Source organism: Bombus bifarius, unplaced genomic scaffold (genome assembly GCF_011952205.1).
Source record: "Bombus bifarius isolate JDL3187 unplaced genomic scaffold, Bbif_JDL3187 scf7180000007973, whole genome shotgun sequence".
Classification (NCBI taxonomy): Eukaryota; Metazoa; Arthropoda; class Insecta; order Hymenoptera; family Apidae; genus Bombus; species Bombus bifarius.
The window spans coordinates 1,483,380-1,504,326 of record NW_022884359.1 but is presented as its reverse complement, the minus strand read 5'-3'; the positions used below and the strand labels follow the sequence as shown (position 1 = coordinate 1,504,326).

General features: G+C 29.8%; 2 protein-coding genes across 14 annotated transcripts; both read left to right on the top strand.

Annotated features, from left to right (window-relative positions):
- The first annotated feature begins 350 nt into the window (after positions 1-350).
- Positions 351-4,254, top strand: LOC117216666 (serine-aspartate repeat-containing protein I-like). 3 transcript variants are annotated; one of them, XM_033463560.1, is made up of 3 exons: positions 351-612; positions 755-1,203; positions 2,622-4,254. In XM_033463560.1, exons 2-3 carry the CDS (start codon positions 771-773, stop codon positions 3,488-3,490), a joined length of 1,302 nt encoding a protein of 433 aa, XP_033319451.1. In that variant the 5' UTR covers positions 351-612; positions 755-770; the 3' UTR covers positions 3,491-4,254. The 3 variants fall into 3 exon arrangements, with proteins under 3 accessions (XP_033319451.1, XP_033319452.1, XP_033319453.1); XM_033463561.1 differs by having other exon boundaries at positions 374-605; XM_033463562.1 differs by lacking the exon at positions 351-612 and adding an exon at positions 627-665.
- Positions 4,255-5,749: 1,495 nt separating this feature from the next.
- LOC117216622 (putative uncharacterized protein DDB_G0271606) lies at positions 5,750-19,995 on the top strand. Of its 11 annotated transcripts, none has more exons than XM_033463539.1 (16): positions 5,750-6,445; positions 9,803-9,900; positions 10,888-10,961; positions 11,108-11,372; positions 11,465-12,355; positions 12,454-12,808; positions 12,886-13,022; positions 13,106-13,186; positions 13,264-13,431; positions 13,518-13,742; positions 13,834-14,011; positions 14,301-14,372; positions 14,615-14,878; positions 16,291-16,461; positions 16,561-16,938; positions 17,434-19,995. In XM_033463539.1, the coding sequence occupies exons 1-16, from the start codon at positions 6,391-6,393 to the stop codon at positions 17,679-17,681; spliced, it is 3,660 nt and encodes a 1,219-aa protein (XP_033319430.1). In that variant the 5' UTR covers positions 5,750-6,390; the 3' UTR covers positions 17,682-19,995. The 11 variants fall into 11 exon arrangements, with proteins under 11 accessions (XP_033319430.1, XP_033319428.1, XP_033319433.1 ...); XM_033463537.1 differs by having other exon boundaries at positions 13,515-13,742; XM_033463509.1 differs by lacking the exon at positions 5,750-6,445 and adding an exon at positions 8,281-8,844 and having other exon boundaries at positions 12,889-13,022; positions 13,515-13,742.
- Positions 19,996-20,947: the final 952 nt, after the last annotated feature.

The following is a 20,947-nucleotide window of genomic DNA, read 5'->3' as shown; positions in this document are numbered from 1 at the left end:
ATAGAATACAATTTTATTAGAATAAACCCTAAACAGTAACAAATTAAATGCTTACGCCATAAATATAAAATTAACGAAAAATTTAAAATAACAGTAAATAAAAATTAATTGGAAATCCTTTTTTGTAACACTCTAAGACATCAAGTGGTTATCTCAATGTATTAATGAATCATATAAAAACAGTCCTCAAAAGTTACGATATTTATAGGTATAAAGAAAAGCTTAAAATTATTATAATTTAATAAAGGATTAGATAAATGTTAAATGAATGAATATTAAGATAAAATTATTTGGAGGGGTGCAAAACATTGGGCCTTAGGCTCCATTCTTAAGAGCTGTAAATATTTCATAAAAAAGTTGGTTTACTTAGTTGCAAAGTAAGCGTAGCATGTTGCTGCGTGTATTTAGGGGAATTACGGTTGTTAGAAGGATTTGATCCGTTGATATCTTGTCGCCACTCGTCAATCCGAAAATCGATTGTCGATTATCAAACTCATTCGAAACCTGAAGCTGCCGATCTGCTACTATGTTAGTTTAGTCGTGTAACTTGCAGACTTGCGGACACCAGTTAATGCAACGAACACGTTATTGCACGTTGGGCACCGGTAAGTGGTAAGTAATCACGCGGCGTTCTGTAGTATTTAGTTATTTATGTTTAACGAGTGGTTTGTAGTATTTAGTCATATATATATCACTTTTTATATGTAAAATATAACAATAATAGTATAAAAATTAGTTTCTAAATATATCTTAGATACTCGTGAGACGAAATGGCACCCCGTAAGCCTGCGAAACATTCGGAGGCAGAGGTTGTAGAGAGAGCTGCAGAAGCCGGCGATGTGTCGCCCCCGAAAAAGAAAAAAACTGTAGCGAAGGCTGCGAGTAAAAGTGACGAGGAAAAGCAAATTAGGTTTCCGAGAGCTGCAAAATCAACTAAAATCGAGCAGACAGAAGGTACAGAAACGGCCACGGCGGTAACTAGGAACGCGAAAATAAAACCCAAGACATCAGCTAAAACCGCCTCAGTGACTGAAAAACCAAACTCTAAAATTAAGTCCGCGCCGAAGAGGAACAAAGAGGCTGCGGAAAAAGCTGATGCGAATCCAGTCAACGAGAAGGTGAAAAATGCCGAGGAAACTGAAACGAAAAAGACACGCGCTAAAGCCACAGCGAAAAAGGCGGGAATCAATGTAGACGAAGAATGTACGTATCCGAAATCTTTCTATAAGTTTGTAATATCATTGTTAATATGTGTTCTTTGAATGAGAATTTTCATATACGAAAAACTTGTTTGTCTTGTTTGTTAATTTTTACTGCTTATTTGATTTATAAGGTAACGTGGTGGTTACGCGGTAATTTTCGGACGCGCATTGGGAATGTGTACAATCACGAGGAAAGATATTAAAGCTTTTTAGTTTAAAATATATACAGTGGCTACGAAAAATATTTATACGCCATATTTATTATAGCATTTATATATTAATTAATTAGATCCAAGTATGTTAAATTTTATGTCTTATAGTAGTGTTTCCACATGACTAAAAAAATTGATATTGTGAAAATGAAATATAGAACCTGTTAAAAAATATTTCATTAGGAAATAAGTGAATCTACAAGTATTTTGTACAGCCACTATAATTTTAGGATAAATATTCTTAGCATGGAATTTTATGAATGTTTTAATAATTCATTGGGAATGTTCATTTAGTGGTTTATACATACGTAAAAACATTAAACATTGTATATGAAGACTGCAGCAGAAAGACGATAAATCAGATTGTTTTGTTTATATGGGATATGTGATACACACATATCACCAAAACTGTCTTTTTATTTAATTTAATTATGTGGTTTTTTTCAAAAACATTTACATTAAAAGTAATGGTTATCATATTTTAGGTATTAGCTACATCATTAGTTTTTTTTTATGTAACCTTATGGATTTATCATTTAGAAGGCTTATATCAATTAGTTGTTTCTCTATTTAATTCTTTGTGGAATGGGGTATCTGACTTTTGGATGTACGAGATGAGAGGTTTTGGAATATTCTATAAGTGAAAGATACATGCCTCAAGGTCACATTTTAAAAGTTATAAACTTTATTTTATGTTCATGAAATTTGTATTTCATTATAAGGAAAGGTTATGTAGGCAACTTAAAGATAAAAATATAACTTAATTTCTTTAGAACACAAATTGTTTGTTTGAGACATACAGCGAAAGTCTAATATTGTGAGACAGAAATGTGATATGGGGAGGACTAAGATCTAACATTTACGGAAGTTAATTCTAACAAGAAATAAGATTTATACAATGAAAATAGTTCAGTTTATTTCGAAAAAGTGCTATAGGAATCATATAGCAAGTCGCTATGTGTCTATAAGTACTAACATACCTCAGAGATTCAGGCGACTGTATGCCTAAATGTGTCTGTAAGCTAAAAGGACTTTGGGTAGCTATTTAACATCAGTCTGCAAAGGATTTACTGTGCTGTACTAAAATACATCCTTTTAATCACTAAATAACATCAAAATCAGGAAGTCAACAGGATTGTACTTATTATTGTACATATCTAAAATTTATTATACATGTATTAACATGATGATCATATATTCATTTCAGCTAAAGGAAAGTCAAAGGGAAAAGCCAAAAGAGAACCTGTTAATGAAAATGCTGAAAATTTAGAAGCACCAGCTACAAAAAAGAGAAAGCAAATAAATGCTGAGCCAACATCAAAGGAAAGTAAACCAAAGGCAAAAACAACAAAAAAGAAGGTCGATGTACATGATGATACAAAAAATAAAATTTCTAGTAGAGCTAACAATAAAACTAAAGCAACTAGCAACAATGAGACTGAAAACGATGTTAAAACAGAAGATGATAAATCCAGAAAAGTAACAGCATCAAGGAAAGCAAGGGGTCGTAAAAATGAACCTAATTCAGATGATATTACAAAAGATGATGAGGAAGTGAAAGCAACAGAAAAATTTCCTTCAGACTCGATACCTGTTACCTTCAGAACAGATACTAATAATGAAAGTGAAACTACTGAAAATAATGAGTCAGAATCAGCTCAAACTGCTAAAAAAGGACGGAATGTAAAGAAAAAAGAAACACTACAGAAGAAACCTACAAAAATGCGTGGTAAAGCTGCTTTTAGTGAAGATGATATTGATGCAACGAAAATAGTGAAAGAAACACAAAAGAAAACAAATAAAGAATCAGTAGCTACTACAAAAAGAGGACGGGGGAAGAATGCGGATAATACAACTGCAGAGGAGAAGAAAATATTGAATTCGTCAGAAACGTTAAATAGTAATAATATGCAGAACTCAACAGAGGATAACGGTAAAAAAGAAGATTCAGAAAAAGAAGAGGCAAAATACACCAAAATGTTGGGGTCGCCCAAAAAACTAGATGAAGTACATATAAAGGATGAAATGGGTGAAAATAATGTAATAAGTACATCAGTACACGAAGAAGAAAATTAACAATATATGTTCTATTTTTACTTGATACGTTTCTTCAAAAAAAATATATCATTAATATTTTAATATATTTGATGAAGATACAAATGCTATGAGTATTTCTATGTTTGGAAATTCTAAAGAAATACATACATTGTAAAATTTGAATAATACATTTTGGTTATACATTGTTTCAAAAATGGTTATTTGTACTTTCTATAAAATATTTTACATATTATAGTTCCAGGAACTTCTTGTTAATATAATATTTTACGATTAAGAAAATGTTATTATAAAAAGTACATATAAACACTTCTTAGTATATTTAATAGTTCTACAATATTTAAAGCAGTTAATTTGTTTTTAATAGCAGAATTACTAGTGTAGAATGGAGAACAACATTGAACATTCCATCAGTACTTTAATAATTAGTCATTTGTAACTCTAGAATGCCAGTGTTATCTAATGATGTGTTAAATAACGTTTCTTAATTTTTTTACATTTCATTTAAAGATGAAAAAAGGAAGAAAGCGTGTTTCTTGTTACAAACCATTTACATATAAGAAAATATATTTTGTAATACTTTATAATATTCTATGGTGTATTAAACAAACACACATTGTCATTCTAAAAAATACAATAGTGTTCCTTTTATAGTTTTATTATGTTTTATAATAATTAAGTAAGTACTTTTTGAAATGCATTGAAGAATGACAAACAAAAAAATGTGAGCAACCCATTTTACATTGCATTATTTTGAGTTCAATAAATATTTACATTTAGATTAATATGATTTGATTATATATTGTTTGTAACATTGACTTGTTTATATCTTTGCATTTCCTTCTTTTATGGTAAAGTTATTCTTAATGTTTGACAAAAATATATCATTACTGATACAATATATTTTGTTTATATGCATTTTTTTGCAAATATGAATATAACTTATTAAAAAAATTTTTGAAATTTTCAATCATAAAGATCACGTGTATATGTGTTTATATATGCGGAGATTATGGACAAAGTAATGTGAATATATTCATAAAATAATTATCAATTATCATTATCGAGAAATAATGTGAAATATTTCTACTTTAATAATGAATAGTTAAGAGTTCCTACGATAAATGAGAATTTACCATTTACTATATTTTCACTTTCTATTTTAGTCAAATAAAGATTATTTTGCATTACTTTTAAGACTCAGTAATTATTGTAACTGTAACTGCGTAGATTAACGTAACCTATAATAATGTGTTTCGAATAATAATTTGCACGTGAATACTTCCCCAATTACAATTTTATTTCTTGATTTTTATTCTTTTTTGTTTTGACAAATGTAAATATGAAAATAGACGTGAATATATACCGAAATATATATGTATGTTTATTTTTATTATTAATATTTGTATTAATAAACTTTTTAATAAGCATAGCAATATGCAAAACTTTGTAATAATGTACATTTCAAAAAATAAAAAGGGTATAAAAGGTTATCAATTTGTCAAATTCGGGCTTAATTCTAAACTAAAAAAGATTGAGCTCTAGAATTATTTCAATGTTCGCGCCGAAGTGTTAATTTCAGTTTTATTCCATGTTCCTAGTAAAGTTACTATAATTTATTTACTGGAAAACTGATCGATTCATTATAAATATGTATTGTTCCTCATTTCCCAGATTTTTTTAAAAAGAAAAGAGCTTGATTTAGTTTATTGTTTTTCTTTTGATAGCAAACTTTTACAATGATTTTTGTAATGAAAAGCAGAGATTTCAGAAGCCATTTTGCTTCTATTTCGTCATGCAGTTCTTAATGTTTGTCTCGCGCCAAATTCAAATTGTAGATTGCTACATTGCATGTTCTCATTGCATTCTTTTCGCACAACGCCTTCGACACTCTTTTCCTCTTTCTTTTACTTACTACTTTACATACATATCCCAACATAAAAGTATGAAATTACAAAACTCAATTTAATCACAAAAAGAAAATACAATTATCGAAAATTAAAAACTGCCATAATGTCTATCAAGAAGTTAGTGATTTTACCTAATACTTCTTATATTTTTCCACCATCCATGTTCACTGAAACATCATCGATTTTACATAAAAAATAATATATTTTTTATTAATGAAGAAGAAAAGAATTGGCAATTTTACCTTTAAAAAGTAAGTAGCTTTGTGGATGCTCCTTAGTGATAAATTCTCGGAAAGATGGCGCTCGATTAATGGAATGCTCGCGCGTAAAGATGACGTAGTGCTATCTATAAGATTGTAGTAACTTAAAACGCTCTCCGTTGTGGATCAAGGAAGCAGTGAGAAACAACGGCGGAAGTGGGGATCGTGCGCCATTTTCTATTTTTGTATAGCAGTGAACTAGTGTTGTATGTGTACATTTTGTGTGATAAATCGATGGATTATTAAATAATTGACGGAGGACGTGCCGATGTAATGAAATGATATTCAGTAACACGTGCTTCGAATCTCACGCGATCAATTATTATTTTGCGTTCATCTTCTGCATAACCCGTGCGTAAAACCGTAGCCCTCGTTCAGCACGTAAACACTTTTTCTTCATTTCTCTTTTGAACGAAGTGAGAGTGGCTACCGAGAGCCATCGATATTAGAACTGTTACCTGGTTGAGTCGACGTTTAAAACTGTATCGTTTGACCCCCCCCCCCCCAATCGCGGAATCCTTTCCTCGCTTTTAAAGATAAAACTCGAGGCATAGAAGGAAAAACCAGTCTGTGATACTAAACAGTACTAAGGTATATAGCTAGAATATAAACTCAACAATTAGATATATACGTATGTATGGCGTATGAGACGTAGATAGATCTCACATAAAAGATCTAGAAAAAATAAAGTCTGTATAGTGTGTGCTGTGAATTTTACCTTACTCGAAGGATAAACGTGGTAAAAAGCAGAATGTCTCAGGAATCTGTGACAAATGACAAGCAACTGCCAACTCCTAAAGATAAAGGTATGAGATCGTTTAGTTTACATTCTACTACGTTAATTATATGTTTTTATATGTATATGTGTATGTATGTGTATATATTGTAAGTATACATCCATATATATGTATACATGTACATACATATATACATATGTATATTTCATTATTATTGTATCACTTTATATGTATTGCATCCATTTTAGTATTATATTTATGTATATCTATTTATTCATATGTATATATTTTTATTATTATTGTATCATTTTATATGTGTATATATATATATATATATATATATATATATATATGTATACACAGTACACACACATACAAATGATCTATAAGAATTATTTCTTTTTTAGGTATATGTTCAAATTATGATTGTAATTTGCTGAATTTTATATATTAAAATAACTTTTGATGTCTACTTTGTTACTACCATTGTAAGATTTGCCATTGTAACATAGATGTTAGTGTGCAATCTTTTTCTGTTTTTAATGAAAAGTGAGATATAATAATATAATATTTAAGTTATGGTAAAGATAGGTATATTTTAATATTTGTACTTACAAATTTTTATTATCTCCCTTTTAAAATCAATTGTACGTATTTATTTATCACATGATGTAGTTACAAAACATATTCTCTTTTACTGTAATCTTTTATTAAAGCAGAAATTATACCTAAATTTTGATGAAACCTTTAATATGAAAATTTATTTGGGAGGTGAGAATAGTAATACATATTTGATTTTCTTTGAAATATGTTTGAAAGGTTCACTCTTAAAGATATTCATATATATATATATATATATATATATATATATATATATATATATATATATATATATATATATATATATATATATATATTTATATTATATATATATTTATATATATATTATATATATATTTATATATATATTATATATATATTTATATATATATTATATATATATTTATATATATATATTATATATATATATATTCATATATATATAAATTATTGGAATTAATGTTCTCTGTTTTGTGTATAGAAATATCTATGAATAGCATGCAATGAAAGAAAGAGATTGTTTTCTTATTAGTGATATTATAATTTCAGAAAAGAATATTTAAATTTTGGTTATTTGATTACATATTGCTTGTTCATATGTTTAAGAATAAAAAATCATATAGTGAAAAATATAGTAAATATAGTAAAATGTGATATTATAATAAGAAATTTAGATAGTTTTATTTATCGCACAGCTTTTTTAAAATTTGTATAGATAAATACTGATATAGTATCTATAATATGAATGTATAATAATGTATGTATATTATCAAAGAAGACAAAATATTTGTTAAAGATATTAATATTCGTTTCAAGGTATTGAAAATTAAGTTATTTATATATTTTAAATTAGTTAACAAACATGATTTGTGTATCTAACATACAATCATAAATAATATTAAAATGTTATGTAAATGATATAAATAATAACATAATGTGATAGGTATATATGCAAAAAGTTCATAGTTACAAAATAAACAGGATATTTTATGATGTACAATATTTTTTTTTAATTCATTCAGTACATTATTATTTTTAAGTATTAACTATATTAGTATTCATTTTCTAACTTTTATTTTAAATATTATTGGTAATGACAAATATGATAATAATTACTGTGCCAAAAAGATCTATTTAAAATTAAATAAATATATGTAGAAATATCTAAATATTTATTTGTCCAGAAAATATCAGTTACAAATTACGTTCAAACGTATCTACAAATAAAACCAGTAAGACATAGGTTGACAATAACGTTCTCAGGGACATACTTGATTGGATTGTAAACTCTGTCCGCCTAAAAACCAGCTGCCGGTTTAGTCAGTTTGTATCGTGCTGTACGACGTGTAGTATCTATGAAAATTTAAGAGTTTCGTTTCTTAGGCGTGTTACATGAACGTAAACGCAATCAGAAAAATTCGACAAATTAGAAGAGATTAAAAACAATAAGCTTCATTCAATAGTGAAAACATCATATGAATCGATCAAAGTTATACATTACCGACATATAATTTTACATTTCTTTATTTTTCACCGTTTCCGTGTTAAGTTGGTTTGAAACGGTAGTTCTTCGTCCGTCTCGTCCTTCGTTGATAAATATTTGTTCGACTACTTGATACGATTTCAACCAACGAACCAGCAGTATCAATAAAAGTATAAACGAAATAAATTCGAGGAAATTAAAATGAAACTAGACAACATACGCGGTGTTACTGTTATTTCGAATTGGTATCGACGACCAAGAAAACGTCCGCTGGTAGGACCAACAGGATCGCCTCTGTTAGATGTGACTCTAGCTATGCAAACAAGGCCTTTTCGGTGGTCACGCAAAAATAAATCTGCTAACATTACAAAACGGGTTACTTTTCGTAAGTACTTCTGCAGTGAATAGCCAATATCTCATTTTGGAATTAAAGGTTGGAAAGAATTTATCACATCACGCATTCAAATCTTCGCTAAGTCTAACACCAATGGCGGAACTTAAAGTTCGTTATTCTATATCATTTGTACACAAATTCAAGTGGTTCGATAGCTTTTAATGGCTATTAAGTAATTCGAAAGTTATTATATACTATAAATTTTATAAACTTATATTTGAAATATCTTTTTAGCTAATTAAATACAAGTTATATTTATAGGTACCTTAATACTTACAATGGTTATCGTAAAAGATATTGGCACATACCGTTATTTTTCAAAGAACCATTTTTTAGTAGATTCTACATTCCATTTTCATAATATCAAATTTTTATAGTTATGTGAAAATACATATTAATTACATGAAATTTAATATATTTAATTAATATGTTAAATGCTATAATAAATACAATGATATGCAAATGTGTAGTCGCTATATATGGTAGTTTAATTTTGTTTTTAATACAGAATGAAAAAACAGATAAATTGACATATATGTAATAAAAATATATAACAAAATATATATCAATTAAAAAAAATACAGATGACCTTGAAATCTTTGAAACGACTCTACTTCCGGTGCAACCATATGTACCACGTGATGCATCATATATAGAATTCATTTAATTTTGTATAATGAAATTTTCTTCTGCCTCGTATAATTTTGACGTTATAACTTATGTATCATATCATGTCAGATTATATTTTAAATAAAGAAAAATTTTAGATTTTTCATAAGATCAACAACTGCTTGTACTTAATAATAATTTTGCCTGTGCATATATATATGATGCAAACTATATACAACAGAATACTATTAATGTTTTATTTTTAACATTCTAAAAGAGGAAGTGTGTGTATAAATAGATAATACATAAATTTATATTCCTTATTTTAACTATTTTTCAGGAGATGAAGCAATTATATCTATGTCGGTGGCTGGGGAGGTAACCGACACTTCAATTATGGAAGTAGGCCGTTCAAGACCTCAATTCCAATATTCCCGGGTACGATGTGTATTTTTATTATTAACTTACGAAATATTCTATCGAAATGTCATTTACGATTAACTTCTTAAGCGGATACACCGGATATATCCGCCACAGCAAGTCGCTTGGGCCTAGTGGATACACATACATTCTCGTTTATATATTGTATTAGGACACCTGCTAGTTCCATATAAAACGTGTCAATTAATAAGTACCAAGAATTAATCGATTAGAATTTTATATTCATGCGACATTACATATGTAAAAAGCAATGTTTGTATTTGTATAAACTGCGCGTAAAAATAACAATAATATACTAAATTATGATAATTATGTATTGACCTTCATAGTTTTCTAATTTAAATTCTATTGAAAAATTTTAAGACGATCTGTAATCATCTATAACATGCGCGGAGTTAAAGTTCCTAATATTTATGAACGGGGATATATATCTATCGCAGCAGGATAATTATATGATACGTTAATGTTAAGGAAAGCTATCCGCTTGTGTCAGTCAAATGTAGAAAGTTTAGTGGTTCAATTTAAACATTTATGTTTACATTTTGTATCTTTTTACAGCGTGTGTTATTATTATTCAGAAATATTGGCACCAATGCTTTGTTCAATGACCCGATTACGAAAGCTGATCTCATCTTTTCGTATCATTGATTTTGAAACATCCATATAAAAGATTAATCTATAATATTAAAAATTTAGAATTTAATTTAAAATTATAAATTATTGAATAATTTTCTAATATCTCATATACTACTGTACCATAACATGAACCAGTCAGAAGTCAAACTAATTAACTTTATCAAGGTCAGTCATTTAGTTCCTAAAGAATTAAGTATACATATATATATATATATAAGTTGTATTGAGTTGCTCATTCAACTGCAAATATCACTGCAAATTGCAAATATTCTTCCCCACTTAAGAGGTTAAACATGTATCTTAGATTAGATTTTTTGATGAAATAATAATTCATGGACTAATCTACAGGAGGAATTGATGCTGATAAAGAGTTTGCCATTATCTAAGAGGAGGCCTGACTTCTTAGATACTTCATATAATAAGTATGTTTATAATACTACATAAATTCTATTTAATACTGCATAATATCTATTTATATTATTTCTATTGTTTTAACATTTTTGTTTAATTTTATAGTTATTTCTTATGAATTATGTTCGCTTATTATTTCTATCCGTTTTTTATTAAGTTCGCGTGGTGTATGGGATCCTGAACGTTGGCATTCGGATAGGAAGCGAAGTGATACACCACCGAAAGACGAAAGAACTGGACGTGGTGATCAAGTTACTGAAAATCATAATAAACGTCGCAACGGAGATCCAAGAGAACGAATTCGTAAAGAACAAGACGGCATAGTATTGAGTCCTCAGCGTAGAAGTTTTAATTCAGGTTGTTTTGTCAACGTAAATCAACCTTCGAATCGACGTCCTGAGAGTCCGATAGGAAAAACAGAGGTTGTGGTAATTTATTTAAAAAACAACTATTATAGAGAGATATTAAAGTTACTAGAATTATAATAAAATGCATGACAAAATATTACTTACAGGTTAGTCATAGGGAACCTGTTCGTCGAATTGGGAGCGGCAGGATTTTAACTCGCGATATATGGGACTTCAGACCTGAGAATGAGAAACTAGAACCTGCTTTTCGGTCTGGAGCAAGTGGTAGTACTTCTATGCGTGATCGTGACAACAGGGATACTCGCGATGGAAAGGATCGGGAAAATGCAAGGGAAAGAGATCGTGATCGTGATAATTTGCGTGAACGGGACGAGAGGAACGAACGGTTTGAGCGAAGATCATTTGGTCGTGACTATGGTGATAGGGATAGGGAACGCGATCGAGATAGAGCAGCTGAACGGAATGATCGTAATCATCAGTCAGAACGTGATAAGGATCGTGGACGCGAACGAAGATTCAGTAATGATCGCAGGCGAACATATAGCGAAAATCGTTGCGATGCAGATGAACCAGAATGGTTTAGTTCCGGACCGACATCCCAGCATGATACCATTGAGTTAAGAGGTTTTGAAGACATACCTGAAGAAAAAGCGGTGAATAATAGCAATAGCAATACTAAGAACAAAAAACAAACTCCGGTACAGAAGAAGCGCGGGAAAAAAAGTTCGTTGGAGAAAGATGGAAAGCAAACTGAAAATTCAGCAGGTCCGAAAGGACGAAGTACACCGACCGCGATGGATCAACCTATAAACGTTGTACCTGCTCCTCATTCGCCAATCTCAGAACAAAACGAGTCGACGTCTCTCGCGCAAAAACCGAATCACGATTCCAACGAAAGCGCTGTGACCGAACAAAGTTGCGAAACGACAGATAATTCTAGCACCGCTAATCAGAATCAAGAAAATAGTCATCCTGATTTTAATCTAGATGAATTCTTGAAATCTGACACATTCCCTGGCGTACCTGGACTTTTAACCGTAAGTCTGTCTCATTTTGTATTTATGTAAAACGATATAGTATTTAATAATTTAAATAAAACGATGGATATTAATAAAATTACATTTTATTTATACAGAATGGAGTTGGCTCAAACGGAGGTTCTTGTTCCCGATTTAGTCAGTGGTTTAAGAGGGAGAGTCCTGTTCAACAAGTAGATAGTCGTAGAACTTCTATACAAGATGATATATTGAACAATCTCCTTAATGATATTACTGAACCAAATATCCAGATTCCATCAGTGACTGAATCTAATACATACTTTGCTCCCATTTCTCCTGCTAATACAACGGCAACAAACAATACTACATCCACTACTGGTGTAAAGCTTCTGGAAATGCTACAACGCGGTAACAAACCAAGTCAAAATGGACAAGGGGATGCAGCTAGCACTGTCATACCGATGATGAAAAGTTCATCTATTAAAGATATGGGTGAGAATTCCTACTATTAATTTTTTTATTATTATAACAAATAGAACACTATATGCTTGACTGAAAATTTTTTGCAGAAGTTGGTGGAAAAGTTGTGCACAGTCTCGAAGAGTTGGAAGCACGCATGCGAGGTGGCGCTCCTCCACCTACGTCTTCGACTGATCAACCTCGTGTAAATAAGACTGAAGAAGATCTTTCTGCGTTTAAAAAATTGGTAATATTATGTGTATTATATATACAATAAATTACGTTACAATTTTATCCTATTTTTTTATATATAATTTATTTATAATTTAGCTTGCTCAAGTGACTGGGGGACAGGCTATACCAGCGGCGAACGGTCCTATTTCTCAAAAACAACCTGTGACATTAATACAAGTAAGATAATCTTTTTATTTGACATCAAAATTGCACAATGTTTTGTTACATTCGAGATAATGTGTAATTTTCTGTAGTTGCTTAACTCACAACTGAAAACACAAGCAATTGCCCCTCAACAATCGGTCCCAGAACCAATGCATGCTACAACATTTAATCACGCTGGTTCTGTTGGACCAACTCAGCACCCACATCAGGCACAAATGCAGCACGAAAATCTAATGAAAGTATTACAGATTCAACAGGTTAGTAAGAAATGTTATTTCTAATTTAAAGAAAGAAAAAGGAGAAAGGTAACAATATTCTTCAACATTGACTATTTTTATAACAGCAACAAAAACAACAACAGCAACAGCAGCAGCATTCAGACATGTTGTCTATGATGATGGGTGGTCAACGAATGTTAGGTATGAGTCCAGTTCCGCCAGAAATGCAAATGATGTTGAGTAACGCTCCAACAAGTCAGGAACTCCTCCAAAGACCAGAAGCTCAAGCAATTATTCAAGGTCTTCAACAAGGAGAAATAACTAGACAACATCTCATACAGCAACTACAGGTTTGCTTATTTAACTAGAAAATAAATTTATGTTTGAATTTGTTTTTAATATGTTAATCTACAATAATGATAATAATAATATGTGAAATAGAATCCAGCCATGCAACATCGTCATAGAGAAGTTCTAGTAAACATTTTGAAAATGTATGGTGGTACTACGCCCCGTACAATAAGTCCGCATCCTAGTGCACCCACTCCTCAAGATCATATCTTGCAACAGATGTTGTACCAACAGCAGCAACAAAGGATTCCATCCCCTATGAACAATGGTAAGTTATATCTATTGTTTATTTGAATAGAATTTGTAGTAAAAGGGTTTATGTTGATTACTTTTATACGTTTTTTACACTCGATAGGATTCACTTGTTCATTTTATTTCAAACTAAAATGTTTTTTAAATCAACCTTTTTTTATAATTATTTCTGATACACAAATTTTTCGTTACTATACAATTAATATGAAAATAGTGCGATCATTATTTTTATTATTAAATACATTTTTCATAAAGTATATTGTAATATTATAGTATAAATATGTATGTTACTGTTTGGGATGCAGCTTATTGTCCACCTTCAATAATATCTCCAAATTTGACTGCTAGCCCCAGTACATTAACAGTACAGCATCCAGGTAGAACATAAAAAATAATAATAACTTTTTTTTATTTTGCTATTCTCTTGCTTTGTGGTAGTAATAATAAGTAAACCGTATACAAGAAGGAAGAAGTGATCAAGTACTTGATATAAATTATTTTAAAGAAATTGTAATTTTGTTCTTCACAACAATTCTTTAAACTTATTAGGACAGTGATCTGTCTATCTGTGTAGTGTTGTCCATTTAAAGCATGCTTGATATTTTATTATTTTTAACAGTGATGCAACATAGGGTTCCTTCACCGCGGGAGATTGTCATGCATGCTCAATCTATAATGCAAAGTGCTTTAATTAAGAAAAAGTTGGAGGAACAACGTGAAAACTTCCGGAAGCGACAGGATCAACAGCAACAACAACAACAAGCTCAACAAAGAGCGTCGAGCCCCGTTAATTCGCCAGCAAAGCAGACCATGAGCCCAACGCCACTTGCTTTTACCCCGACGTCAGTGTTACGTAAAATGACTGCCGATAAGGAACCCGAGGGTGCGAATCAGTCTAATCATCAATTAGAATCGAAATGCTTATTTCCATCTACAGCTAATGAGAATCGTAACAACACATTTAATACAAAAAAAAATATTTACACACAACAATCTGCTTCTTATGATAATACAATTGAACTTACTAATCATACAAAGCATGGTAGTATGTCTGGGACTGAAGCTTCGAGAAATTTGCAGGAGATCGATAATGATGGCAACAATAACTTAGACATAGAAGAATCCGCGTTAAAAGACAAATATACTTCTTCTTTGCTACAACAAAAAGATAGGAGTAATAATTCGAACCTAAATAAGACTGAGGAGAATAGGCTTACTTATGAAAGATCATTGAAAGAAAATACCGATAAAGAATCGACCCTAAATGATGCTAATAATAATAGCCCTCTTATTCTTGACAAACTGTTAACAAAGCAATTCGAGATTGAAACGATAATAGTTGATAATAATAATATATTAAGAAACGCAGAGGAAAACAAGATATCAATTTTACAGAATGATGAAGTTGTTACTTAAACCACTCGGTATTTCGCGAATTTCATACATAAAAAGAATTCATAAGTTTGTGACTATTATCCGATGTGTAACATTATTTTTTTTTATTTTTGTATTAAAATGAGGAATGATAATTTTGTTTTCTTTTCTTTCTTTTTGCTTGACACCTTTAATGTGTTTGAGATTTAATTTGTCTGCATTTTGCTGCATGTTATATACGAAAATGAGTCTTTTAATTTCGAATATAAATATTAATCCTACTTTAAAAAAAAATGCAAAAAAAATCAACTAGTAATATAAATTACATTTTCCTTCATAGACTAATATATGAACATATTACAAAAGAAAAATATGTTGAAATAGTTTTATAATAAAACACTTTATAAATATATTTCATGCTTTTAAGTTTTTCTTTACATTTTCATTCTTCCTTTAATGGAATGCTTTGAGATAATTTTGTATTTTAATGCATGCACTTGAGATCTTGTAACTTTCATCACTTGATATGGTTAAAGGAATTGCATGTATTTAAAAACGATATTTATGTAAAAGTTAAAACAAATTAGGCAAAGTATAAATATTTCTTTTCATTTTCATACACAATTTGAATGAAATTAAGCATATTAACAATTCGTATTTTTCTTTAATCCTTGTTTATCGTTTTATTTTATTTGTTAATGAATTCAAAAATAAAAAGACTTATGATCTTAGCTTGACAAAATATGTTTTTAATCATATATTTCATTGTGTATTGAAATGTGTCATACATATGCAATACTAATGAAAAACAGTTCTTTTTATCAGGTTTTATATGTAGATTGTACAATATTCGTATATATAGTAAAGAAGTGAGAAATTAAGTTCCTAATTTGTCTAATTTATTTTTTTAATTTTATATAGGAAATAGTAGCGATCCATCAAAATTGACGGCTCAATCACAGACATCACAAATGCAACAAATGCAGTCTGCAGTTCAATTACTAACACAAGGAGTTCTATGTCGACATAATACCTTACGACCACAGTCTGTCCAGTCTACATGGTCAAATCCGACTATTAAGCAACACCCAGGTATGTGAAACGTTATAAAAATGTTTTGTACCTTGTAACATCTATTTTAAACTTGTTAGAATCAATATTTAATATCTATATTTCTCTTGACTACCATAGGTCGACCAATAGTAAAAGGTGGTAGTGGTGGTAGCAATGGAAGTAATCAATTCCAATACAGTGCAAATTCAGATTTTCAACAGCAGCAACAGCAACAACAACAGCAGCATAGAACGGTTTCAAGCGTGTACGGTAATCCTGCACGCTCCAAACATACCATGACTAGTTCTATCCCACATCATAATGTTCCACAATACAATGTTGCTCAGAATTCGATGATAAATCAGAGGTCAAATAGTATGAATAATCAAATGAAGGTGCAGCAAGCCCCTTCACATTTAGCTAACATGCAACATCAACCGCCGCAACAACAACAGCGGATTCTTAACTCACAAATGCAAATGGTTTTAAATCAAAACTACAACTCCAATCGTGCAGGTAATTATAATTTGTGCACAAATTGATATAAGTAAAAATAGAAATTTTACAATTAATAAATATTTTATAGTTTACTAATAAAAGTTTTTCGTTTTTGCTACACATAGAGTATTTCTTCATTTTGAAACAATTGAATTAATTTTGTTATTCTAAAATATTTTCAGGTGTTTACCTCTTCTCTAATCAAATTGCATGCAATGGTGTTCAGAAATTGGAATAATTAGATCTCACATTTTAGCTGTTCCTCTTATTTAAACCAATCTAGACAGCATTTATCTTTGGATCGAACTTAAAGTAATTAATTAATGCTTATTTTAGGCTGTCTTTTATTTTAACTAAACTACTCTATGCTTTTTCCTGATATTAAATACCAAATTAATATTTCTATTTCAAAAAGAGATACGAAGCAAATTTAGACATTATATTTTTCAACACATAGATTGAATGTGTACCAAAATAAATGGTACAAATAACACTGACATATATCTTTTACAGATGGGCGAGTAATGCGGTCGCAGCAATTAAACATGCCCGTAGGTCGACAAGCGTCACCGGGTTTAGGATATGTGGGTAGCAATGGTGGAGACCTGTCACCGACTTCGAATCAGTTGGCACGATGGTTTAGTCCAGAACTTCTTGCTCAAGCTCGGGCTGGTAAGCTACCAGAGCTTGTCCAGACAAATGTTTTATCGTTGGAAGAATTAGAAAGACTTCAACATGCATCAACTACAGTGCATAATTAGATTTATATTATACCTCCTCATCTGTTTAATTGCAAGCACAGGAACCCATCGGCGCAGTCGTCGCTCTAACAACTTATATCTTTTAAATTAGATGGCTTTTCATATTAAACAGTCAGTATGAAGATTCACTCCGATTAAAAAGAAATCCACTTCAGTAAAATATTAAAAAATGTCCTGCTTGCATATGCAAAGTCATTTAGGTAATAAACCTTAATGGAAATAAGGTTTAGTGAAATAAATACCCACTTTGGAAAGAGACATTTTTGAATATGATACAGATTAGTTGAGCAGTATTTCCTTTCTATGAAAATGTCTTTTTCTTTTCAATTATATCTTATGACTTATTTGTAATAAACTTTACATACAGCATTACTTAGGAAGCTACAAATGTACAGAGGAATATGGAATAATGATATAGAATTGAGGATGATTAAAAGAAGATAAGCCATTTAAAAACAAATCTAATTGAACATCTTTCTATGAAAACAGATTTATTGCTTATAAGACTGAAAAAAAAATATAAAAATTCTTACTATTGACTATGAGAAAACAAAATAATATTTCATTATATATAGTTTCTAAATGGCAATAAAGCGAAAGTTATTTGCCTAAGTATGGACAGCAAGTCCTTATTTATAAATTACAGCGTAGCTATGGCTCGATTTCAAGAATTATTTATTATTGTGAAACCCTTATTATATGTATAACTTGTTACCGAGCTGCTGTATTATTAATTTAACCATTTTTTTCGACCATTTATTTCTTACCGTGATGAAGCTTGCAGAGTCCTTTAGGTAAATAATTATGGTCGAAATCTTAAGAAAGTGGTAAATTGCAACACCCACGAATACAGTTATATATACAGAGAAAAGTGTCATATATTATATTCTACTTATATTATTACGAACAGTGTGGTCGTATGAACAGAATGAACATGCGTTAATAAAACAAGAGCAAGTACTCAACAGATCTTGCATATATTAAGGAAATAAATATATAATATATACTTTGTAGAAGCGTGAGGATACAGTGTTATTATCATGTTCGAAAGCGAAAGTTAGAACAAACCAATTTCAAATGCAACAACCTTGGCAGGCAGGTAGATAGAAAAAGCGTTTGCAAAATTTATTAAAAGAAAAGGGAATGCGAGAGAAAGGAATAGAAAGGAATAGAAAGAGAGAGAGAGAGAGAGAGAGAGAGAGAGAGAGAGAGAGAGTGAGAACATTCCAACGGTTATAAAGGGACAAAATAAACGAAATACATTTACAAATTGAGATGATTTAATGTCGATATTGCTGCCAATATGTGTTTGCTTTATAATTAACTTGTTATTTTTTGTGATTACATTTTTCGTACAATCATATTTATATTTGACCGATAGCATCAATAATAATAATACAGAAACTTGTTCTTTTTTTTAACTTTTTTTAATCTAATTTGTTATTTGGTTGATAATTAATCAATACTATACTCTCATATCAGTTATATGAAATTGCATTTTCCCCTAATTTAATAATGAATGATTCTTTTATATTTCATTTTCGAACCTAGTAAGGACATTAAAAGGATCCGACATGATGTTGATGAATGAAAATATTTTTCTAAATTTCGTTTTGTGTTCACATATATGAACTGACAATTAAATAATTTCATTGAATTACAGAATTCATGAACTTCTGTTACATATACCCCCTGTTTTACAATGCTCTATTTAATAAAATTGATTTTCCTATTTGAATGTGCTCATTCCGTCTTTTTACTTATTTTTTCGAAATTTTTTAATTAAAATAATATCTTTATCACATGAGTGCAACTTCATAAATCAGGAATGTCTTGCAATAATCATGAGTATATTTATGAAAATATTTATGAAAATTTTTGGTTCAATCACGTAATTGTACACTAAATGTTGATTACAAAAATACTTGGCAAGAAATGGATATTTTCTGAGTTTATTACAAAACATCGTAAATGACAAATTTCGAAGCGTAAAACAAGAATTTCGTAAATTATATTACAGATGTGCTGCAAATGATTATATAGGCTACGAGAAATGCAACAAATCTTTTCAGCGCCTTGTATACATATAATTTTCATTTCATTAAATCAAAAAATTTGATGAAATATATGTAATATGTTGTTTTATCTAGTATAATTGAAGATCAAATTTTTAATATTCCTATCGTTCGAATGCTTTTCTATGTGGCGAAGGTGTGCATAATGTTCAAATTTATTTTTTTCGATCAATCTCTGTTCTTGTTTAGACTTATACGTATAATGCGTCCATAACTCTGCAAAACTATGCTATATAAAAGATAAAAAAAGCCATTGGAAATTATTTATGGGGAGTGTAATTACTACAAGTACTGCCAACAACAAATGTATTAGTGTTATTAAGTACCAAAAAAAAGGAATAGACGGTGACATTTATCCTTAAATATCACCTACAGACAACAATGTTGCCTTAAGAGAGGCTATTACAATTGAAATCTATAAAAGAACGCGCGTGTGTGTGTGTGCGCGGTGTGTGCGTGTACACATAGAACGAGAACGATATAAAACGAGATGTCATTCACGAAATTGCATTTACGTTAGATTCATTTATAAGAATAGTAACGCTTGACGAATTTTCGGTAGAAAATCGTTTCTTATAAAATTGTAAAGAGGACTTTTAATTTAACTTTTTTAACGAGTAAAAAAAAGAGTAATAGTATTTTGCGCTTTATTGATTGTAATATCGCAAAATATTTGTCCCGTGAACTCGCGAATTCGAAATATTGTTTCGTAATTCGAAAATTTTTGTAAATAAATCAAATCCTAGACAAAAACTAAAGTTTATTGGCCATGTGTTGGGCTGATAATTTGTAAATAAAGTTACTAAATATTACATTATGTGAAATTTAAGAAAACGTCACAAATAAATACAAACTGTAATTGTAATTTTAGTCATTTCATTTATTTACTGAAATAAATCGAAACTAATATAGTAATAATTAAAATTCAACATTTCTTCTTGGCTTTATTAAGTGAAACCTTAATACTCTAAATATGACCATGTAATATAATTTTTACATCCTTAATTTAAATATCAGATTTATGTATGAGGAGCGAATGGATTTTTTACCACTTCTTTTATTATTTTCTATTTGTTTTAATATCATTTTCATCGTAAAAGATAGATATTTACAATTCTACATAAATATAAATATTTTTTACAATATATTTTTTTAGTGAACTTATATTATATTCTTTTGTGAAAGTAATAT

Excerpts from the sequence above, each read along its gene's own strand:
- LOC117216666 (XM_033463560.1), top strand. The coding sequence starts at position 771 with ATGGCACCCCGTAAGCCTGCGAAACATTCGGAGGCAGAGGTTGTAGAG. Across the intron at positions 1,204-2,621 it reads AATCAATGTAGACGAAGAAT|CTAAAGGAAAGTCAAAGGGA; the intron begins GTACGTATCCGA and ends TATTCATTTCAG.
- LOC117216622 (XM_033463492.1), top strand. The coding sequence starts at position 8,661 with ATGAAACTAGACAACATACGCGGTGTTACTGTTATTTCGAATTGGTAT. Across the intron at positions 9,901-10,887 it reads CTCAATTCCAATATTCCCGG|GAGGAATTGATGCTGATAAA; the intron begins GTACGATGTGTA and ends ACTAATCTACAG. Across the intron at positions 12,356-12,453 it reads GCGTACCTGGACTTTTAACC|AATGGAGTTGGCTCAAACGG; the intron begins GTAAGTCTGTCT and ends TTATTTATACAG.